Raw genomic sequence first — 24,434 nt, forward strand, 5'->3', positions numbered from 1 at the left:
AAACTATCTTAGAATGTTTTTTTAAAAAAATTTGAGGATTTTAATATGATTTTCCCAAAAAGATGGTTATTTAAAAAATTGTCTTAGAATGTCTTTTTTTAAAAAAATAAAAAATTGAGGATTTTAAGACGGTTTTCTCAAAAATCGTCTTGTAGACATTCTAAGACAGTTCTTTACAGAATTGTCTTAGAATGCCTTTTTTTTCTAAAAAAATTTAAAATTGAGGATTCTAAATTGATTTTCCTAAATTTAAAAACAAAATTAAAAAATTGACTACAACTACCCAAATATATTTACACATACATTTATGATTATTTCTTTATTTAAATAATATAAATAATATAATTCTATTGAAAATGAGTAATAATAAATTATATATATCACTTCAATTTATCCCACGAAGATCTGCATTCTATACCTTTTTATTCATTCATACCTTTAAATGGTACCAGTGTCACGTACTCAAAGGCATGCAAAATGAATATTACTTTTGCAAGACTTGAACGGATGCATAAGATTAAATACTCAACAAGGTCTTTGTAAGAATCCCAATTATATGAGGAGCCAAGAAAGTATTGGTTCTCCATATAGATAAACTTTTGGGCGGCAGGAATTGCCTTGACATACACTGAATGCAAAAGATAAATAATCAGAGACTAACTTAAACAATTTTCTTAAATGGAGTAAGAATTCTTTGTTAGAAATAGGAGCTTGAATTAATTCATCTATTTTCCAACACAATTTATAATATACCTGGACATGCCACTTGTCAACATATCATTATGAATTTGAAATTGCACTTGAGGTTCCTTTGCCATAATTGAAATTCTACTTTGTTCCTTATTTTTTTCCACAAATTTCATTTCCTATTATTTTTACTTGAATGTTTAACAAAAATGCTGACATGCTGGTTTAGCAGGGTTTTATGCATAATAGTGCAGTAGAATGTCACACTGTTATGGATATGTTGACATAAAATATAATAGAGTTTCACATCAGCATTTGTGTTAAATATTGAATGTCTAGTTAATGAGGAATAATATTGCACAATTAAAAGGAAATCAAATCTGAAATAAAAAGTGTAGAAAAAGCAGTTAATGGGATTTTTCAGTCAGACCATGTTTAAATGGATTTTGATAGTTCATAGAGCCAAAAATCTAATTTCCAAAAGTCATCTAAAATTGAGGGGCCACTTCTGCAACTGCAGAAAAGTGATTTCAAATAGATATATTTTTGCAATACAGAATATTGTCTTTATTCTTGAAACAAGGAGAGAAAAAATACAGTGCATTTTATTTGCAGTGATGCAAGGAAAACAATGAGGAGGAAAAAATTTAGGAGATACATGGTACTATGAACGTGGTCCTAAATGAGGCCAAAAGAGAAAAGAATCCACCTTGTCAATAACCACAGCCTATAATGAAAAAGCATAAACTAACAAGAAGCAAAGTCATTAGTGCCTAAAACAAATTAGGACGTAAATAAGAGCCTTAATGTCAAGAATGTATTATGTATCTAATGTAATTGCCAAATAGAAAGGAACCCCAAATTGGACATAGTCATATCTCCTAAAAAGAAGGAAAATGAAATCATAGCAGACATCTCTTCAAAAAGAAAAAAAATTAAATCATATCAGAAATGAAAGCTTTTGAACTTGTAATGTTCCTTCAAGTATATATCAAACTATCAATTCAAAGATAAACTTCAAATATTGGTTCAAATATCAATTATATATACTCATAGAACTAAAAGTAAAAAGGTTAATAAATGTTCATACCTTCATGTTTGGGTGGTCAGACAAAAGGTTGGAGAAGTGAAAGTCAGCATTAGATCCTGCCTTATTATCTGGATCCTCAAGCTGAAGCAATACCAAAGCCACCACCCACCAACAAAGCCAAAGATAGAGAAAAGCCACTATAAAATAGAACAGTCTTAGTAACAACTTGTAGTAGTTCAGAAGACAACCAAACTAATTAAAAAAAAAAAAACAGAATTCTATCAATACCAAATACCAATCAAGAATATCCACTACTGCAAATTCCCCTAAAGATAATAGCCAAACAATTAAAAATTTTGAATCTTAGTGTCAAGAACATCTAAGATACTCAAAATGATTCTAAGATGATCTTCCACCACGCCCCCAATCTAAAGCTTACTAAGCTTTTACCTTATTACAAAAAAAATATTCTACAAAATAGAAAATAATATAAATATGAAGTGGTTCCCATAAACCATAGCCTAAAAGGAAACTTCATCATTAATGGGAAGAGTAGTCGCTGCATGCTAGTATGATTCATCAATGGGAATAGGAAAGATGACTAACACACCATAATCACAATTGAAAGACCAAACAAAGTCCACTGCACAAAAAACTAGAGATAACCACAACAGAAATCTCAAAAAACAACCCAAGCCTACCGAAAATAACTCAAATCTCATGATAGTACTACAAAGAACATACTAGATCACATTAAACAATGCAGAAGCAGAACACAGGCAAAGGGAGGCAGACAACCACATCAAGTTGGCAAAGAAGGGTGATGGGGCTTGGCTTAACTAGAGATGGTGTGGTAGGACAAATAGTGTCGAGATCCTTAAAACTTATGGTGTGGCTGATTCTGAAGTGCTTCACCCACAAATCGTTCATTCCCATGAAATGTTTCCTAAATCGCTGGGCGCAGAAGAGGTTCGAGTTTCCTTCAAAGGCAAAAATGATGTTATCCGGGGCAATTTCAGGCAGGACCCACACCTTCTTTCTCCACACGCCGAACCCGTATGACCATGTCGTCTTCCCCACACGCGAGTTAAACATCGCGTGCTAGTACACTCCATTGAACCGCCCTAAGGCCTCCATGTCATGTTGTATGTCAAGGAGCCTGTTGGAACGACTTTGGTACACAATTTTGTCCAGCGAGTAGGATTCTAGCGAGTCGAAGTTGGCGTTGAAGGGGACATACTTCACTGTGAAGTTGTTCGCCAATGGTTCTAGATTTGAAGGTGGAGAGAGTGCAGAAAAATCTCTATGGTACCGACATTCCAGTGGCACATATATGATTTTAAATGCATGCTTTTGTTGGATCAAGTGGTCTCGGAATAATTAAGAATAGGGGGTTGAATTAATTATTAATGTGTCTTGAATAATTAAAAATTTCCTTCTTAATGTTACTAGATTCAATTAGGCTTTACTACTAAGTTATTAGAAAGTAAAGAACAAAAGCAATAACTTAGACAAAGTAAAGCAGAAATAAAAGTACACAGTGGAAATTAAAGAGTGTAGGGAAGAAGAAGACAAACACAAGATTTATAGTAGTTCGGCAACAACCCGTGCCTATATCGAGTCCCCAAGCAACCACTGGTTCTTGTGATTTCTTTCAACCTTGTAAAAACCTTTACAAGCAAAGATCCACAAGGGATGTACCCTCCCTTGTTCTCTTTGAACAACCAAGTGGATGTACCCTCCACTTGAACTGGTCCACAAGATATGTACCCTCTCTTGTTCTCAATACAACAACCCAAGTAGATGTACCCTCTACTTGTACCACAAAAGATGTACCCTCCAATGTGTTAAGACAAAGGATTCTCAGGCGGTTAGTCCTTTGAATCTTTGTAAGGGGAAACAAAAGATATCTCAGGCGGTTAGTCCTTTGAATTCTCTTGAAAAGAGAGAAGGGAGACACAAAAGAATTCAGACAGTTAGTCCTTATATTCTTTTGGCAAAGGGAGAAGAGAAGAAAAGATAGCACACTTTTGTTTTCTGCCGAATTTTTACTTACAAAAAAACAAGGTTTGGAAAAACAAAACTTAGAAAGCTTTTTGGCAAAGGAAGAACAAGAAGATAGATGAGTAGAAAGGAATTCTTAGAAGTTCTAAAAAATTGTTAAAGAGTTGTAAAAGTCTTTTTTTTAATGCAAGTCAAGGTCTTACTTTTATAGACTCTTCATGCCTGGTCAAGAAAATCATTGGAAGAGTTATAACCTTGAGAAAATCATGTCAAGAGTTACAACTCTTGACCTTTTATTCAAAACTTATCACTGGTAATCGATTACCATAATCATGTAATCGATTACACAATGCATTTTATGAAAAGTTGTGACTCTTCACAATTGGATTTGAATTCCAACGTTCAGATACACTGGTAATCGATTACCAATATAGTGTAATCAATTACACCATTTGAAAAATATTTTGGAACGTTGCAAATCAGTTAAAAAACATTTTGAAATTAAATTTGGTCACTGGTAATCGATTACCAGAGAGTAAATACTCTGGTAACTTAGAAATTTTTTGAGAAAACTCTTTTGTAAAACAAAATTGTGCTATGTTTGGATTTTTGAAAAATACTTCCCTTGTGAAGTCTTGACTGTTGCTTTTCGATTACTTCTCTTGAATCTTGAAATCAACTTCTCTTGAATCTTGAATCTTGATCTTGATTGTTCTTGAATCTTGAATCTTGAAACTTAATTGTTCTTGAATCTTGATTCTTTGAGACTTGATTCTTGAAGCTTTTTGACTCCTGATTCTTTGGAACTTGCTTAACTCTTGATTCTTTGGCATCATCAAAATAATCTTGGAAGTTATTGCTTCCACAATTTTAATGAGATGATTAATCATATGGAGATATATTAATATTATTACTGTGTGATAAGTATATGATGCATCAGGCGTGATAACATGTTGTATTGGGATTATGAAAGTGTGGTGAACTGTGTGCAAGTGACAAGTTGAGTATGTGTTAAATTGTGAGATCACATGTGTATTGATATGTTGTCTGCATTGAATTGTGAGCTATGAACTGTACAATCACACGACTGTGGGTCCTTTGAGGACGACGAGTTTTGCATGATGAGTATTGTGATGGGATCCACTGGGGGAACCTGACGAGTTGAATCACTTTGATGTGCGACGAGTTAAAATTATTTTGAGAATAATTGAGGAGTCGTGTGTTTCTATAGTTCATAGATAGAGTTTTCATGTTAAAATGTTTTCTAGGTTGGACCTGAATCGGGAGGGAGAGGCTGTGACGGACTCTTCAGAGTCTAGACCTTGGGGGGTAAATACACTTGGTTTATGTGCTCCTTTAACCTTGTGTGTCGCCGCATGGTTGGAGCACTCTCGAAAAATAGTTTGACCTTGACTGGTCTCCCTATGATTTCACCTAGTGAGAGTGACATGACTTACCAATGTGTGGTCTGCCTTGTCATGTACTCTTGAGCGCTCAACAAGATTTTTCACTAACATGGTACCACATTACATCTAGGATTGAGTCTTAGTATATTTGCTACATAATGCTTGTGTATTGATCATTATTGACTGATTGAGTGATATTGTGTTTTGATCCTTGAGTACATGAATGATATGAAAATATGTGAGACGTGTTGTGTTGAGATGTGATGTTATACGATAAGTGATGAAATAACGTGAGCTATGTTTAGGTAAGTTGCATTTCATTTATATGATATTTATATCTACATGTTGTCTCGTTCCTCTCTTTTAGCTAAAAATGTGATAACTCACTCCATGTGTGCTACTTGTGTTTGGATCCTATGATAATCTCAAACCTTGTGTTGGTGGGAGTAAAGGGTTAGGTGGATGACTATGAAAAATCTCATGCTAGAGAACGTTGGGATACAGTACTCTGATAGGATGTGACATCGGGGCTTAGGGTTTTATGTTGTTTTCATCATATGCTAGTTTGAGACATGTAGTTGAACATGATTTACTTTTATATTTCTCATTGGAATTTCAGTTGTCATACTGATACAGTCTTTGTTTGGAACCAGAACATGTTTTTATATTCTTACTAATAAATTTTAACTTGGTTAATTGATGAATGTGGATCTTTTACTTCGTTTAGAAGTTTTATATTGAGTTGTGAAATAAATCTTTTTAAATTACTCCTGTTATTCTATGTTTCTTTTCCATATATATATATATATATATATATATATATATATATATATATATATATATGGAAAGCTCATTTTTTTAAAAGCGAAAATGGATCAAAAAAATAAAAATACATATATAATGTAATTTGACAGAATTTCCATTCATGGGAAAATGACAAAATAATATATATATATATATATATATATATATATATATAATGTTGTGTAACAAACATCACTTTTCTTAAATTAATGTTTTATATCCAATTATATTAATTTGTGTTCGATACTCCATATTTTTATCTTTATAGGTTGCCTAAATTTTTTTCTACTGAAAGTTTGCCAAAACGCACTATTCAATTAAAGCAAGGAAGACAAATCTTTTATTTCCAATTTGTAATCAGGGACCTGAAACCATTGAGCAATTATATTACTTTGTCTTGGTTTTAGAATATTGTGTTTAACATTTGCAACAGGCTAGGGTCGGAAAATATGCACTCCCTTTATTCTATTTTGTTTGACATTTAGCGAGTATTTGGTAGGAAATTTTTGTTTTTCTTAAATTTAAAATTAGACAAATTACATTTTTGGTATATTATAATTGTTAAATTTTTAGCCTTTGAAATATTAAATTGTAATGAGATACTGATTGGTAATATGACAACTAGCAATCTAGCATGCGGTAGACATCATGTTAGCATGCTAGTTAACGGTGGAGATGGTAATGGAACCTACACCCGTCATTCCAACAACCTTTATTAAATCACTACTTTATTTGCTAGTTATATATACCTTCTCTAACATATTGTTTTTGACATATTTTATTATAAATTAGAATTGATTTAAAAGTACAAAATTTTAAGGGAGACTCATTAAGATATTTATTATGCTTCATAATTATTTCTGTATAAGTATAGATATGTAAGATATAAATATATTTATATTATTTTATGCGGTATAAATTTATTATTATATGTTTCATAATATTTTAAAAATTAGTAATATATATCTTGATCCCTTTACTATATATATATATAGATAGATAGATATATCAAAGATTAAATTATACTGATATAATTTTGACAACTGTTACACAATATATAACCTTCAACTAAATAATATTTTCTTAAAATTCACCACTGGATTGAAAGTTCATTTCACATATATCACATGCAAAATTTTATATTAATGCAAAATCATTTATTACCTCATTTATATAAATTAAAATCGACATAATATAAACATTTCAAGATATACTAAAATATGGATCATTGATTACTTTTTTATTATTATTTAATTTTGACAAAATTTGACACAAATAATCTTAGTAATATGAAAATATAATTCAATAAAAATCATATATCAAGTTATAAAAATAATATAATAGTTGTCAATGATATATTAGTATAATTTGATCCTTCCTCATATATATATATATATATATATATATTAGTATATTCTGAAAATTATATATTATCTCAATTTTGATCAATAGAAACAAAATATAAAATAATTTTAAATTAATATAATTTTTTTATGAAGAATCTATATATTCATTATAAAATTTAACGTATATATACATCATCATAAAGTTCAACTAATTATAACTTATTATTTCAATCAATAACCAATTAATGAGTTAATATCCTAATTAAGTCCTATGATATATTGGCCCTATCAAGTGCGAAGACCCAATTAAGTGTGAAGAAGAGTGGATTGGTATTTAAGCGATGGGTAGGTGCGCATGCATGTTAAGGTGACGCAATGAGTCAAGAAATCTCTCTCTCTCTCTCTCTCTCTCTCTCTCTCTCTCTCTCTCTCTCTCTCTCTCTCTCTCTCTCTCTCTCTCTCTCTCTCTCTCTCTATATATATATATATATATATATATATATATATATATTAACAAACACGTATTTCTAATAATATCAACCAATAGCATCAAAGAAAATAGCTTTTGGATCCTTCAAAGAAGAAAAAGGGTTTTGATTTAAGCCAAGGGACATACATATATATAATGACAGACGGGTAATTTACATTCATCATTAACAATAGACACTTTTATTTATAATAGTTTATGATTCATTGATTCCGCAGAATAAAAAATGGCATCATTAACCTATGCCCACCAACGAAAACAAGAGCAGGAGGTGGAGGGAGAGGGCGAGGAGGAAAGGAAAAGAGAAGAGAAGTTATTAATTAGGAATTCTTATTTGTAGAGAAGAAGGGGGAAGGGGAGACACAGTGTCTCTCCTTTTTCTCTAACAAGAAATAAGTGTGACAAAAATCCAACAACAATGTCATCAAGCCGGCAAAGGAAGACGAAGATGTTTGGGATGTGTGGCGGTGATTATAACGACGACGACAAGGATGATGCAGACAAGAGAGAGATTGATGAAGCAAGAGAAGATGGCAGCCAATATAGTCTCACAGGCATTCTTCTTCCGTCTCTCGGTGCCACGGCTGTCCGCAATGACAGCGGTAGACCAAAGCTTCGCCGATACATTGTCTCACCATATAATCGTCGTTACAAGTAAGATTTAATGATTAATATTTTGTTGTTTTCTCACCATCTCTTTGTTAGTGAATAAACATCATTTCATTTATTGTGCATGTTTTAATCCACTAAGAATTGGCCTCGTGGTAAAGAATTTAAGTAGTTTGTACAAACTCCTAGGCAAAAACCTGTCATTGTACAAGGACAGCATTTTGTTTTACTGTGCGTGTTTTAGTCCGTGTTTGGCAAGTAATTTTTTTCTATGAAACAATTGCTTTTTATTATTTTCAATGGCTATCTTTCTGGAAAAAAAATCATTTCTTTCAACCAAAACAGTTTTAGTAATTACTAAGTAAAGATTTATACAAAAAGCTATGAATTGGTTATTTAGTTAGATTTAAATAAAAAAATCATTTTAAATAAAAACTTAACATGTTGAACTTCTTTGATATGAATTAAATAAGAGTTTATTCAGAATACATTCACCATATAATTTTTTTTACATTGTCATCCTATTCGAAATAACCATGTCTAGGGTAAAAATGTTATGATTGAATTCTAAGGAGAAGAGATTAGAGGAATTATTTACATTTATATATGATGGTACTATTTATTAGGATCGATCAAATAATTAATAACAAGTTATGATTTTTGTTTGTTAGATTTCATATCAGTTATTATTTCTGACATTTGAGTTGAGAATTCTGTTAGTTAATAATGTTATGATTCTTATTCTTAAAAGATTCAGAAAAAACTTTTAATAATTCCTATGAACCTACTAACAGAATTCTCAACTGAAATACCAGAAAACATAAATGATGAAATAATCTTAAGTACCTAACCAACAAAAATCACTAATTATTTATTTGATCCTAATATTGTTTATAATGATAATTGATATTGCAGACTATGGAACAAGTTTCTGCTGATATTGGTTTTCTACACTGCTTGGATGTGCCCATTTGAATTTGGTTTCCTTGAGAAATCAATGGGTGCAGTGGCTATAACCGACAATGTTGTAAATGGGTTTTTTGCCATCGACATTGTTCTCACCTTCTTCGTTGCCTACCTTGATAAGTCCACATATTTGCTAGTTGATGACCACAAACTCATTGCTTTGAGATATGCTAAGTCCTGGTTGATCTTGGATGTCATTGCAACCATTCCTTATGAAGTTGTTATTCTAATTTTGCCACCTTCTCTTAAGATATATAGTTACTTCAATATTCTTCGCCTTTGGCGCCTCCATCGAGTGAGTGCCATGTTTGCAAGGTAATGTCAAAACTCAAACTTTTCCTTCTGATATTTCAATTGTAGACTTCCTACATAGACTTCCAAGTACGAGAAAACTATTCTCAATTGTGTGTACCTTTCTAAGGCAACAAATTAAACTCATATGTAGGTTAAATTTTATTATTTCACATTATTTTTTATACACTCATTGAAAAGTCTCTTTTGTGCTTTTTCTTGATGGGGGAATGAGTATTTCACTCTTCTAAGTCATGGTTTTATATTAGGATTGCAGTCACACTTGTAATTGCATGCAAAGACCATATGTTGCAATTTAAGCTCATGTTTGGGGTTTACACCCGATGTAAACCCATGTAAATGAGATAAGTTGAGAAGTTAATAATGGTAGGATATGTGATATAAAAGAAAAGAGAGAGATATATAGATCAGAAATTATTACATGATGTGAGACGATGGGATCTTGTTCTAGAGTAGTCCTGCCGACTAGAAGAATTAGAGAGTTTCTTTTGTCAACCACTTCCATTCCTCTCATTAGACCATCTGTAGCACTCATAACTATAGCTCTAACGATTATTTCCTAATGATTGTTGTACTCCACAAGTCACATTAATTTCTTGACCGGTAGTCTCAGCCTTTAACTACCAGAGCCTTGTAAATATTAAGCATCTTGTCCGGTCTTAGCTGTAGCCTTTCCCCTTGGAGAAAAAGAATTAATAAATGTCATGTGAAAATTGGTTGGAATCACATGTTCCTGATCATGTGATAATTTCTTGAGATAGATACGAATATAAAGTGAGTGTGCTAAAAAGAATGTGAATAATTAGTAATCTTAGATTCTAAGTGATTTGACATTTTAGAAAAGATAAAACAATGATGTAAAGACAAGTGGTGTAAAACAAGTTCCATATTGGTTTGAGTTAGGGTGATTTTGTTTACATTCTACCTTCATGTGCCAGATTAGAAAAGGACAGGAAATATAGCTACTTTTTGGTGCGCTGTTGCAAGTTTACATGTGTAAGTACTTACTTATATTCAAGTGAATTTCTCGTAGAGTTATGGCCTTGGTAATATAAAACAACCTATCTTATTAGTCATCATTTCATGCCATTGTAGGTTACTCTATTTTCATTGCATGCTGCTGCATGCTTTTTCTATTTTCTTGCTGCACGGGATAATCCAGAATCTACGTGGCTTGGACTTGTTCCTGATGCCATTGACCAGAATCTTTGGGGAAAGTATGTAGTAGCAATATATTGGTCCATAGTGACCCTTTCATCAGTTGGTTATGGTGATCTACATCCTGTAAACACAAAAGAAATGGTATTTGACATTTTTTATATGCTCTTTAATCTTGGACTCACCTCATATCTGATAGGCAACATGACCAACATGGTAGTCCAGTGGACGGAAAGAACTAAGAGATATGTAAGTATATCTTATTCACCGTGCTTTATTTGTAGTTAAGCCTTATAAGCAAGGTTTTAGAAGATGGTCCACGATCGTGATTTTGGTAGCAATGCCAAGGTTTCTAAGGTCTCTGCAACCACAATGCGACCAAATTGTGACCAAGATTTCCAGCAATACCAATGATCGTGATGAAGCCATGACCACAATATAAAAACCTTGCTTTATGGGAAAGAAAGAAAAGAGAATTCAGAGTCTCAAAACATTATGCAGTCCATATTTCCTTTTTTTTTTTTGTTTTTAAAGAGGTTCATTGATTATATAGTTTTAATTGAAACTGTTTGTTTCTTTGTCACACATTAGAGAGACACTGTACAATCTGCCTCAAATTTCGCTCGTAGGAATCACTTGCCAAATCGTTTACAAGAACAAATGTTTGCTCATTTGCTTATGAAGTACAGAACTGATTTAGAAGGACTACAACATCAAGAGATCATTGATTTCCTTCCAAAAGCCATTCAGTCTAGCATCTCACACTACCTATTCTTTTCAATTGTTGACAAAGTGTACTTATTTCATGGAGTGTCAAATGACCTACTTTTTCAACTGGTAATATTTTTGTATTTGCTATAACCTTGACCCCATTATGTTAAAAGAAGAAAACCTTTTTTTGGTTAAACAAAATCTGAAACATGGACGATATTTATTTTAAAATAAGACTTTTGATCTATAAAATTTAGTTTGTAATTGAGAAACATTTTGCCAGAGACACCAATAATATATAATGTTAAAAAGAGAGCAGTTTTTGAATAATTATTTGTATTTTTGCTTCTAGTCATTCTTTCTATTTAGAACGAATACATTCTTTCATGTGACTAAGCTTAAATATCAAAATTTGAAGGTCACAGAGATGAAGGCTGAGTATTTTCCTCCGAAGGAAGATGTGATTTTGCAAAATGAAGCACCAACAGACTTTTATATATTCATTACTGGAGCTGCAGTAAGATATTATACTCCTCTTTATTTTTATTTACTTAGTTATATTGTATTGTATTGCGCATGCACACACACAAGTTCTTGAGTAGTATTTAAAATAACTATTTTTCTGCCAAGAATTATCTGAATATATAGTAAATTATCAAATAAATTTAACATTGTTTAATATTTCCAAATTGCTAAGATTCAAAAGTAGAAGTCTAATGTAAAAGAGAAATAAAAACAAAGGAGAGTGGCATTATTTCAATTGAAACTAAGAAAATTAAAAGTGCAACGAAGACATTATTCCATGACTGTCCTTTTATTGTATATGGGTAATTTCTTGAATGTCCTTTCTCCAATTAATAACAAATTTCAACGAAAAACATGACAAACTAACTTTCATTTTCTTTTGACTAACAGGATCTTATCATTCATAAGAATGGAATAGAGCAGGCAAGTTTGTTTAAAATATTCTTTGATTGATCATTACTTTCTTTTATGTGATGTCATTGGATTGACCACTTAAAATGACTTGATTCTATGACTAACAAAACATGTATGCAATTATATACCAGGTTGTTGGCGAGGCAAAGCCTGGAGATGTAGTTGGGGAAACAGGAGTGTTATGTTATAGGCCACAAGTGTTTACTGTTCGGACCAAGCGGTTGAGCCAGATATTGCGTTTGAATCGAACCACATTTCTAAATCTTGTTCATTCAAATGTTGGAGATGGAACAATGATCATAAACAATTTTCTTCAGGTATATAAAACTGAGATCTTTTGATTTGTTAACTTTATTTTTTCTATAAATTATTCTACTTGTTTTAGTTTTGTATTTACATTCATTTACTTAAAGAAAAAATGTGTTTTTTCTTCTTCTTTAGTTTCATACACATCCTTTTGATTGTCAATTTTATTTTCAAATGTTACAATCTTTTGGTTTTAATTCCTTATTTTCCTGGTCAATAGCATGGACTATAGATCAAGCTATTAGGACTCTTTTACACCCCTCCCTGAATTTTCCTATTAAAGACCATAATTTGATATGTTTTCATTTTTAGTGAAGACAAAAGCTATTAAATCTCAGCTTCATCAGCTATCTTTTACCATGTTATCTGAATGTGTTCAAAGCAAGGATACACTTGGCCTTTTAGTTATTTGCTACTTGACATATGTATTTTTTGAGATTTGCAGAGGTGCATCTTAAAAAGACTAGAAGAGAATATAAATTTGGAAAATAATTCTCGAAAACATCTTGTTGATGTATTACAAATAGGATTTTTTACATCGGTTATTTGACAATTTCTACAATAATTTTTAATTGTCTTCAAAACCGTCCTCTTACAAAGTTAACACTTTTCACAACGATTTTTAAACCGTCTTAAAAACTCGATCTCTATATCGGTTTGTGTAAAAACTGTCTTAGAATATTTTTTTATTTTAAAAATTAAAAAAAATTAAGGATTCTAAGACGGCCGACTTAAGAAGTAGACTTTCTATGATGATTTTTTAAAGAATCATCTTAGAATGTATATTTTTTAAGATAATTTTTAGATATTTATTTTTTTCTTTTTTTAATGTTTATTACCATGTAATTAAAAGTTATTAATTTTTATAATAATTATTTAAAAAAATAAAAATAAAATTTAATTAAAATGTTCTACTAATAAATTACATATATATTTTTTTACTATTTACCATGTAATTAAAAGTTGTTAATTTTTATAATAATCATTTTAAAAAAATCACATTTAAAATGATTTCTAAAACAATGAACATTTGAAGGTGGATATGGTGGAAGACCTGCGTGTGTTATCCAAAAGGATATATAAAACCAAATATACTACATTTATTGACTTCATATTAATACAAACACAAAATGGTCTTAAGATTCTTATGTTAATGTATAAATTATTGACATGGTGACCAGAAAAAAAAAAAAGTGAAAGACTTGCTGGTTCTATAATCCCGAGCATGATGTTCTATTAATGATTGTGCAATCATATTATCATATTTATGTTATTGTTTGTGCGTAGAATGGTAAGCAAACACAAATAACGCACTCAAATAATTTTGACTAGTGACTTGCATTGCTATAGTATACCCCAGACCAAACTGACTTATGTCTCAATATTAGAGGTTCGATCTTCACTTCAACAATAAACACAACAATAAACACATTTTACCACTCAAGGAGTGTGAATATGAGCAAAAGAGAACTTAGCATATTAAGAAGTTAAAGGTAAGCCATTTTTGACATGCTTGAACAGAATATGTTGGAACTAAGACAAAACTCATTTATAAATTACAATCTCATAGAGAACCAATACGAAAATCCATGAGCATCCAAATATGCAAAATAGATAAGCTGTAACTATATCACTCTCTAGTCTCCAGTAAGTTTGAAATTAGTTTTCCATCTATTCATTTTCAACAAGGGAACATTTTGCCAAACAAAGACCCTATAAATGTATAATGTGCCACATTTCAAGTTCATTAATAATTTATGGGCTACTCAAATGGATCATACATGTAAGTAGTGAAAATCATAAATTAAGCTCATACCAGCATATTCATGAAGCTGAGTAATACATATTACAAAATGTAGCTTAATTAGTAGGAAAATAAGCTGCAATTTCATTCTGAAGATCTTTTTACCGACAACCTAATTAGGAGAATGCTGAAGCACTCTAAGGGACAGCTTCCTATAAGAAAAAGACTCAAATAAAAACAAACCGACAAATGCTAACCAAATTAATAGGTAATGAAAAGAATGGTTTAGGAAGGAGACACAAATGCTTCCTCATTTTCATAATTAAGGATTGCCAAATGACAACTTCATTATTCTTCAGAATAACTAAGCCGTGACTGAGAACTAAGAGTAGATAAAACCAAAAAAAAAACACCAAGGAAAGAAGCTGAATTCTGAAAACATCAACACTTCTAACTTCAAGACAAAGTTGTTCCCACTGTTCTGGTGTAGTAAAAAGATGACCTTTACACATCCTTTACCTGTTACCTTTATAGCTTCCTGCCAAGTCAACTAAGTGGATATAACCACGAAGACTATTCCCTGATGCAAGCTCTCTTTCTTGAACATGAACTGTCAAGCAGCTGCAATTATAGCATTACAAGCTAGTACCAATTAATATTGTGATGGAAAACATACATGGTAAAAAAATGGACCAAAATGTCTTATAGTCTCTAACACAACATATAGGTTAAATTTCAAACCAATAATCACACACAAGCATAAAAAATATCTCTAGCAGTAGACAACATTAAAAAAAATTTAAATTCAACCAATAAAAATCCTCATCAACAACAGCATAAGGTGGCATATGTAATTTGACAATCTCATAGAAACCAATTCGTAGAATCTGAAACAAACAAAGTACTAAGACCACTAATAGCATGTTCAAAGAATATAATGACTCAAAGGCCTATGAATTGTTATAAAAAAAGATCAATGAATATATGGTTACACCCTGTATCTTTATTTCAAAAGGTTCAACTACAAAATCTTTCTTCTCTTGCAAAACTAAATTAGAGTGACACGTAAAAAATTTCTTCTCTTCTCCTTCTGTTTGTTCTCTACATGAAGTATTTACTTAGTCAACGATTCGTGCAAATATACTCATAATTTTAGAGACCAAAAATCACCTGTAAGAGAAGAAGTTCCATGCTAGATATATCTTTATCATGACATAGTGAACTGATAAGATGATCAAGATATCTTCTCCAGCCAATTGAGCCCCCAACAATATTTGTCACTTATGTAATTTTAGTATGAAAGAAGAACATAATCAATAAATTTGTTCATGAATTCTGACCAAAGCAGCCATTTTATTAAGTTATTTGATGTAAAAGAGAACATCTAAACATATAATAATAATAATAAAAGAAACATTTTGTACTATATGTTATGAAGCAGAGCCAAAAGTGATAACTAAACCAAACTAAAGTTCAAGTATCTACTATTTAATTATCTTTCTAAACTCCATAGTAAAAGAATAACATAAGCAGTATTCCCATGTAACATACCGCCATTTGTGACAAATGTTCAAAAACTATCCTTATACATGCCATACTAAGAGATACCAAATTATAATGAGTAGCAAATTATAAAGCTGGTTATAAATTTAGCTTCATATCTTAAAATAATTCCAGTGATAAAATCACAAAACACAACCAAGGATAAGGCATTACCATGGTTTTGTTGGATGTAGATCCACAGACTTTACTCTTTAATCTTTGCACAAGCTTTCACTGTTCAAATATTACAAAAACAAATCAGTTTGAGCAGCCAGAAAGTTATAAAAGTCTGCCATGCTTGGTGGCAGAGAAATCTAAATCACATAAAATCTCGCTGACAAGCTAATCAAACTTGGCCTTCTCAAACTTCCTATGTACTCCATGAGTAAGACATAGATAAATCCAAGGCATTTGGACCATTTTGCAAAGTCACAATTATTGGAAACATGAAAAAAAAAGCTCCAATAAATGTGTATCTCAATTCACTTGCACGTCCAAAAATTGTTTAACAGTATTATAACAAGGAAAATAAAACATACCAAAACCAATGACATTATGAACCACTAACACAATTGGAACTGCTCAGCACATGGAGTTGAATAATAATTTTAAAAAATAATTTACGCTTAAATACTTTGTACTTTAGTCTTTCAGAAACTGTCAAGAAACTACCAAAACTTTGAACTAGTCTTTCCCAACAATGATTGCATACTAGGAAGTCAAGTACTACCCATTACTACTCTAGAGCAATCAAAAACATTTCAAGCAACAGGAACCACCTCAATATCATTTGCCAATACAGCTGGAGGCTACTTGTATTCTTCCTCCTTTGGAGTGTGGATCGTGACAAGATCAGGAAAGGGAGTTTTAGGACTCTGATTCCCTTTAGGATCCCAATCAAGCATGATCTTAACCTTGATACCAAGAGCACCCTATAGGAAAATGAAGAAAAACCTATTAGCATTTAGCAATATTAATCCATGAAGAAAGAAAATGAGCCAACAACATGAAAATCTATCAGGTGGCTATGAAGAAAAAAAAAATCAAACCTATCTTAGTAGCACGTGTCTCACTACTGAGTCAATATAATCCTTGACTGGTTGTCCAAAAGAAATCATGTATCCATCCTTGAATTTCATGGACTTGGCTCTCAGAGCTCTCAGTTTTCCACTAGTAATGACCTACTCAGGTCAAACAACAATAACAACCAAACCATTACATGATGCAATACAATATTAGGAGTCCATAAACAAACCTCGCATCCTTTGGCCCCACTTTCCATCACAAATTCTAAAACACCATAGCAAGCCCTGCAATAAATAGTTTAAGATACATAGAGATTATAATTTTGCCATAGGGATGCAGAAGAACTATATTCACACAAATAGACAAGGAAAATTTAAAAACACCGAGGCCATAAAAGCACATTAGTAAAGTAAAATATCAAAACATGCAGAAGAATTGTATTCACACAAATAGATAAGTAAGATATGTTCAAAAAGACATATCTTACTTATCTTTGCCAAAAAAACTACAGTATTTTATAACAATTGATGTAGTTTCTTTTCACTTTTCTTGGCTATTTTCTTTTTAAGATTCTACTTGCTCCAACTATTATATACGACAACATATTTCTTCCAATTGGATCCGTTCAAGTTTCAAACTATAATATAGCTTATCCATATAAAAAAGGAGGAACTAGAAAACGGATCGCTAATTTAGTATGAAAAGGGACTTGAAGGTTTTGTATATGATTTATTGATTTTGTTTTAAATCACACAAATATAGTATTATAGAATTAAGAAAGATAACAATACATATCGGTGACAAATATTTCAAGCTTGAGGAAATCCCACGCAGCCTCTTTGGATTTGGTAATAGTAACAAAATCAGATTCAAAGAAAACGCAAGTAATGCCTGCACAATAACAAGAAACACAGAGGAATCAGACTAAATCCCTAAACACGAAAAGAAAAGAAAGAGATTGTCGATTGCAAAGACCGATTTATAAAAACTGTGAATCTAATTATGACAGGTTTTTAGCATTGTGAATCTGAATCGACGATGAGCGGCACGACATAATTTGGCACAGTGCTCCAAAAGCTAGCACTGGACTCTAGTGACGATGACCGTGGCAGTGATGTTCACAATACACACGATCGAGGAGGTGGGAGGGGATAGTGTATTTAAAACTTTGGATGTCAGATCTACAGATTCTTTGGCCAAATCTGCGGATTCTCTGACTTGTGGTGGAGTTGGATCAGTGTGAGAGTGAGAGAGCTACGTGAGAGATTGAGAGAGCACGTGTGAAAGGTAATGAAAGTGTAAATGCGAAGGAATTTCAAATATGATTTCTCAAAAATCGTCGTTGAACACTAACTTTCAAAGACGATTTTATAAAACCATCAGTTGAATAGTTTCAATTATTTATAAAAATGCCACATTTATGGTGACAACGGTTTTAAAAAATCGTCTTTGAATTAGTGTCGTTGAAGGTGATTTTTGTAAAAGTGACAGTGAAGTACTACATATTAGAAGATCATGATTGGTAAAAAATTTTTACATGACTACTAACTAGTATTGATGTATAAGATATTTTAGGGGTTGCTTGGTTTGGTCGTTTTATGAAAATAGAAAATAGTACCAAAAATATGAAAACATTCTCATTGAAAATATTTTGGAAATAAACTCTAAAATTGAAAATGAAATAAAGGTGTTTTCTAAAAAATGAAAACACAGTGCACAACATGTAATTTTAACAACAATACAACTTTTGCCTTTCTCTTTTGAAACTCTGAAGTATTGTACTGGCAGCAACAAGGGGCTAGAAATGCAAAGGGAAAAGGGCCCTTATGCGTGAAAATGCCACTGTGTGTGGGTGGTGGCTGTGCTATGTGAAAGAAAGGTCCGATGAGGGTGGGTAACTGAGGTTTGTGGTGAAGACAATGATCAATTAATGGTGGAGAAACTACGCACAAGGGTGAAGGAGATGGGATCATGAGTCATGATTGATCGATGAAGTTTCGAGGTGGTGACGGTGTTGGTTAATGCGTAGGATTTAATAAGGATGATTTTAGTGTGCAGGTGAGGAGGGATGGAGTTTTCATGTTCCAGATTCAAAGATTTTGGAAAATAAAAAATAGACAATTAAAACAAACATATTTTCTAAATCTTGAAGATGTGAAAATGAAAATAGGAAATGAAAATAGAAAATACTTGATCAAACGAAGCGTCCCCTTATTGTGTTATATGGAGAATAGTTTCTGTAGAGTTTCAAGCCAAAAGATAAGGTGCATGCACATTGGGAATTGAATTTTTGTATCACTAAGATTTAGGTGGTTTAAATGCAAAGTGAAAGATTAATTGCATTTTACTAAATGAACCTTAGTTGAATAAATGCATTAGAAGTTGTTTTTGTTTTAACTTCCAAGAGAACTTATTTATTATAGTTGGTGGCAATCTTCACTATAAATAGATAAGAGATTTAGTGGAAAAACAACACATGAAGAGAGAGTGTGTGAGAAGAAAGATTGTGAAACAAAGTCACTTTGTTGAGAGAAAAGTGTCTTTGTGTGAGGGTGTTATCGTTTCTTGTAACCATTGAGTGGGGTACTCGAGTTTGTAGAATGATATACTATTTGGAATGGGTTACAATCTTGTAATCATTTTTGTTATAGTAAAATACTTTTTGAGACGATTCTGTGAACGTAGGCAAGAAGTGTCGAATCACGTTAAATTCTTGTGTTTGTTATTTTTTTCTACGGTGTAATCTTTGTTATGTTCTTAAGATCCTTTGTGAGTGTGAGTAATCTTATTTGTGGGAGCGTTGATTTTCCAACAGTGGGCATTGATTTCCCAACAATTTCTAAGTGTGAAAGTGAGATTGTATGAATGTCATTAGAATCACAAATCATCTTTTGAAGCCATCAAACTACTTGTTTCCCATGGAGGAGATCATCTAAGTTATTTTGATATGCTTTATTCTTTGGTATAGAATTTACATGAATCAGAGGATCCATTGATGAAAGGAATCTTGGCAGAAACAGAAGCAATGTTGGCCAGAGGAAAAATGGATTTGCCTATTAGTTTATTGTTTGCAGCTAGCAGAGGTGATGATATGTTGTTGCAACAACTGCTAAAGAAGGGTTCAGATCCAAATGAACCAGATAAGAATGGAAAGACAGCATTGGTTAGTAAATATTATTTCCTTTATTTTGAACACATACACATATGTTTATATTTTATACATGTTACTATACTAGACTCTTACAACTCTACTTTCACATGTAACAGCATATTACAGCTTCCAAAGGCAGAGACCATTGTGTAGCTTTGCTTCTAGAGCATGGGGCTAATCCCAACATCAAAGGTATTGTTAAGGCCTTTTGAAAGTTCAATTACTACTGAAAATAAAAATTAAAAAAAAAAAATAATTTGTCAACACCTTTCCAAACATAAATGCTAAAAATAAGAGAAGAAAAAAAATGATGGAAGCATTCAGCATTGGAATGTCACACAATGAATAATATAGTAGCTTTTTCCTCATTTTAAATTATCAAAAGATAATACTTTCCATTTGTAAAGCCTGTTTGACCTTAAACTTTTATTTAATGACAATAACGTCCTTTAGTTCACATTCAACACATGAAATGAATTACTTTGTCCATGTAGAACGAATTCATCACTCAATTAATCTTTGTTGAAACAAAATTTCAGTGCTAAATTATCATTTTGTCTAGCACACCTTTTGGTTTTATTAGAAACAACTTTTTTTCATGTAGGAGTTATGTATGTTAGTATTGGTATTTGTTCTTATTGGTATATTCTTTTAACTACTCTTATATATACAGACTTAGATGGAAATGTCCCACTATGGGAAGCAATCAAGGGTGGGCATGATTCTGTGATGAAACTTCTTATAGACAATGGTGCAGATATATCATCTGGTGATGTAGGTTCTCTTGCATGCGTTGGTGTTGAGCAAAATAACTTAGAATTACTCAAGCATATTGTTCAATGTGGAGGGGACGTGACACAGTCCACGAGCAATGGAACCACAGCACTCCATGCTGCAGTGTGTGAAGGAAATGTTGAAATAGTGAAGTTCCTTCTAGAGCATGGAGCAGACATTGATAAACAAGATGGTAGTGGCTGGACTCCAAGGTTTTTAGCAGATCAACAATGCCACGAAGAAATAATAAATGTATTCAAGAAAGTTGGACACAAGAAAACACCACATGCTATTCCTACAACATCCTTTTTTGAAAGGTATCAAAGTGAACCCACTATACCAGGCATTCCCCAGGGAAGCAAGCCACCTAATGAAGAACCAACATGGTTTGATAATCATCAAAGAAGAAGAGTTAGCCCTTTCCATAATTCCTTTTTTGGGATAATGTCAAATGCAAATTATGGTAAATATTCAATTTATCTTTTTAATTTAATGTTTTTTTTTTAACTTGCATGTCATGGTTTTAAGTGGTTAAAGCAAAGAAAGTAACAAATTTTTGTGTTGCATTAATCAAATACAAGAATGGTTTGATATAGGTTAAACTACTCACTTGGTCGTTGTAGTTTGCTTCCATTAAGTTTTAACCCTTATATAAGAAAATTGTACCTTTTAGTCCTTATACCATTTTTTATAACAATTTATCATTGCTGAAAAAATTGTAGTAGTTTTATACCACTAAAATATATAGTCAACACTAATGTTATTTGGTACCAATGACATTTCAACCAATAAGGAGAGAAACCAGCATACAAATAAATAGATAAGTTATTTTGAGAGTAAAAAAGATTTATTTTCACAGCTTTGACAAAAACAATTTTAATACCAATAAGTGCATTTTCATATTTATGTTAGAGAGGTAATTCAATTAAACTTAAATAATGGAAACATGACTATCATGAACTCATGATTTATGAAGTTCATTTCATTGTTGAGATCAAGGGCATTAAATACTACTTTTTATTTTAGAACATTGAATTTCAGTTTTGATTTCGTTTTTAGATAAAAAAGACTCCACAACCGCATCTCAAAGTAGTCACATTAGTAGGGAAGAATTACTAGCCAGAGTAACTCTTAGTTGTCCAAAGAAAGGTGAACATGCCAAAAAGCTTATTTTTCTGCCAAAATCCCTTGAAGAATTGCTACATATTGGTGCTGAAAAGTTTGATTACTCTGCCACCAGAATATTAAGCAAAGAAGGAGCTGAAATTGAAGACATATATGTTATAAGAGATGGTGATCTTCTTATTCTTGCATAGGACTGAACATTGAAGATAACATTAATATAAATTGATTTCTATGAGTATACATTGTGCAGTTGTGTCTTGACACTATGCCTCTTTGTCAATTGCAAATTGCCAAATTTTTGTCATATAAAAATGTTACTATATTGTTTGAAAACAAAGGAGTAATATACAATAGGTATAATATATAAATAGGTATATGTGCAAATCGATCCACATATGCATGCAAATAATACATACAAATGTATTACGAATTCAGTAATCTATAAAACAAATGTATTCTGGATTAATCAATCCATAATACATTTATATTACAAATTACTCAATCCAAAACTAAGTGAGGGTGGTATGGTGCAATGGTGGGTGTGGTGTAACATAAAAGTTTGTTGGTCATAGTGATGCGTGTGGCAGGGTGGGTGGTGGTGCAGTGGTCATGGAGGTTTAGGGGAGAGGCAGGTAGGGTTTGCTTGGGAGAGGAATGATAAGAAGGAAATATTAAAAATTTGGAGGTGCACCAAGCAAATAAAAAGGGTGCATAAAGCAATTGCTAAGAAGTTGTTGAGTTGGTTTGTTAAATAAATGAGCTTATGAAATTGGTAGGAGGGTTGCTATTGGCCCTTACTAGCATTCCCAAATTTCAAAAATACCTTCCTCCACAATGCACAACGAAAATACACTTTTGTTGCACTAGTAGAGGCAAAAAGCGTTGTGCAACAAAATCATGATTTCATTGTACACTTCGCACCCCCACTAGCACAGCAGAATTGTGATTTTGTTGTGTTACTAGATTTGAGAAAAAGTGCACAACGAAACTACAATTTTGTTGTACATGTGGGAGTCAATTAAGCATGTACAATGGAAGTATGATTTCATTGCATAATGTACAATGAAATCATACTTTTGTTATACATTTTTTTAATAGTTTGATAGATAGAAATAACTTATGTATTAAACCAAATTTCATAAAAATGTCTACTACATATTGAGATACACATCCATAAAATTAATTGGATACGCGTTCAACTTTTAAAATTATTTCAATCTATAGAAATGTCTCTTACATAGTAAGATTCTCTAGATAAATAAAATTGTATTGAGTTGAAAGCTTGCATCTATTTCATGTAAGGCTTTTCCCATGAATGGGCTTTGGGTGTGCAGTATCTTTTCCATTGTGGTACAACAGGAGGTAATGGATAATTATCCTTTAAAAAGAGCTACATGATCATACAAAAGACGAAGTTAGCGAATAAATCAATATTAGTTTACAAAAGTAAATGGTATCTTTAGAGGATAATATATATCTACACAAAGTGATTTCCATTGACAAATCCAATTGCAATGACACAGGACATAGCTAGTTTGGGATTCCTAAGTGAAAAAAGGTTTAACTTTGTGTTGGAACCAATGCTGAAGGTCACGAACTATATCTTCCTAAGGCATGTGGTAACACTGCCCTCAAGGATTTATCTGTGGTATCAATCCTACGCAAGTCTCCTAGGATATAAGAACAACCTCTCAACCAAGCAAAGCTACAGAAACTGGCAAGGGCAAAAGTTCAAACCCCAGGAACAGAGAAAAGAAAATGAGAAAGAAAGAAGAGAATATTGTTGTGATGATTTTAGACAATGTTAGAAGTGTGATATATAGTGTGAGAAGGGAGCACGGAAAAGGAAAATGGAATTAGAGAATTAAATTGACATTAAAACACATTTATAAAAAATGGTAATTTAATCCAAAATTAATGCAATAATTGATTTGGTAATAAAATCATTGATTAAAACGGTAAAAGAATCCCATAATTTATGTACTGATGTTGTAACACCCCATTTTTCATAAAATAAATTAAAAAGGATTTTATTTAAAAATAATTAGAGTTTTAGAAAATAAAGACTTTTGTAATTAAATAAATAAGGAGAAATAGTTTTATTAATTAAAACAATGTTTTAAAGGTAAATAAAATAAATAAGTGTTTTTAGAAAATAAAAAAAATAATGTTTTATTTATTCATTTGATAAAGAGTAAAATATAGTTCTTTTTTATAAAATAATAAAATAGAGTAAATAAATAGGCTGAGAGTACCCTAGTTGTGAATAGAGACATGTTAGGTCATTTTTTACATTTTATGATATGT

General features: G+C 31.8%; 1 protein-coding gene and 1 pseudogene across 1 annotated transcript; one reads left to right on the forward strand and one right to left on the reverse strand.

The window, feature by feature from the left end:
- Positions 1–7,959: 7,959 nt before the first annotated feature.
- On the forward strand, positions 7,960–22,365 carry LOC100808832 (potassium channel AKT1). The gene is made up of 12 exons (XM_003545450.4): positions 7,960–8,418; positions 9,289–9,654; positions 10,590–10,647; positions 10,747–11,058; positions 11,401–11,646; positions 11,939–12,037; positions 12,436–12,468; positions 12,591–12,776; positions 20,046–20,240; positions 20,345–20,420; positions 20,902–21,465; positions 22,062–22,365. The coding sequence occupies exons 1-12, from the start codon at positions 8,183–8,185 to the stop codon at positions 22,316–22,318; spliced, it is 2,628 nt and encodes an 875-aa protein (XP_003545498.1). The 5' UTR covers positions 7,960–8,182; the 3' UTR covers positions 22,319–22,365.
- Positions 16,302–18,572, reverse strand: LOC102668579 (40S ribosomal protein S3-3-like; annotated as a pseudogene).
- Positions 22,366–24,434: the final 2,069 nt, after the last annotated feature.

This window comes from Glycine max, chromosome 14, assembly GCF_000004515.6.
Source record: "Glycine max cultivar Williams 82 chromosome 14, Glycine_max_v4.0, whole genome shotgun sequence".
In the NCBI taxonomy this organism is placed as follows: domain Eukaryota; kingdom Viridiplantae; phylum Streptophyta; class Magnoliopsida; order Fabales; family Fabaceae; genus Glycine; species Glycine max.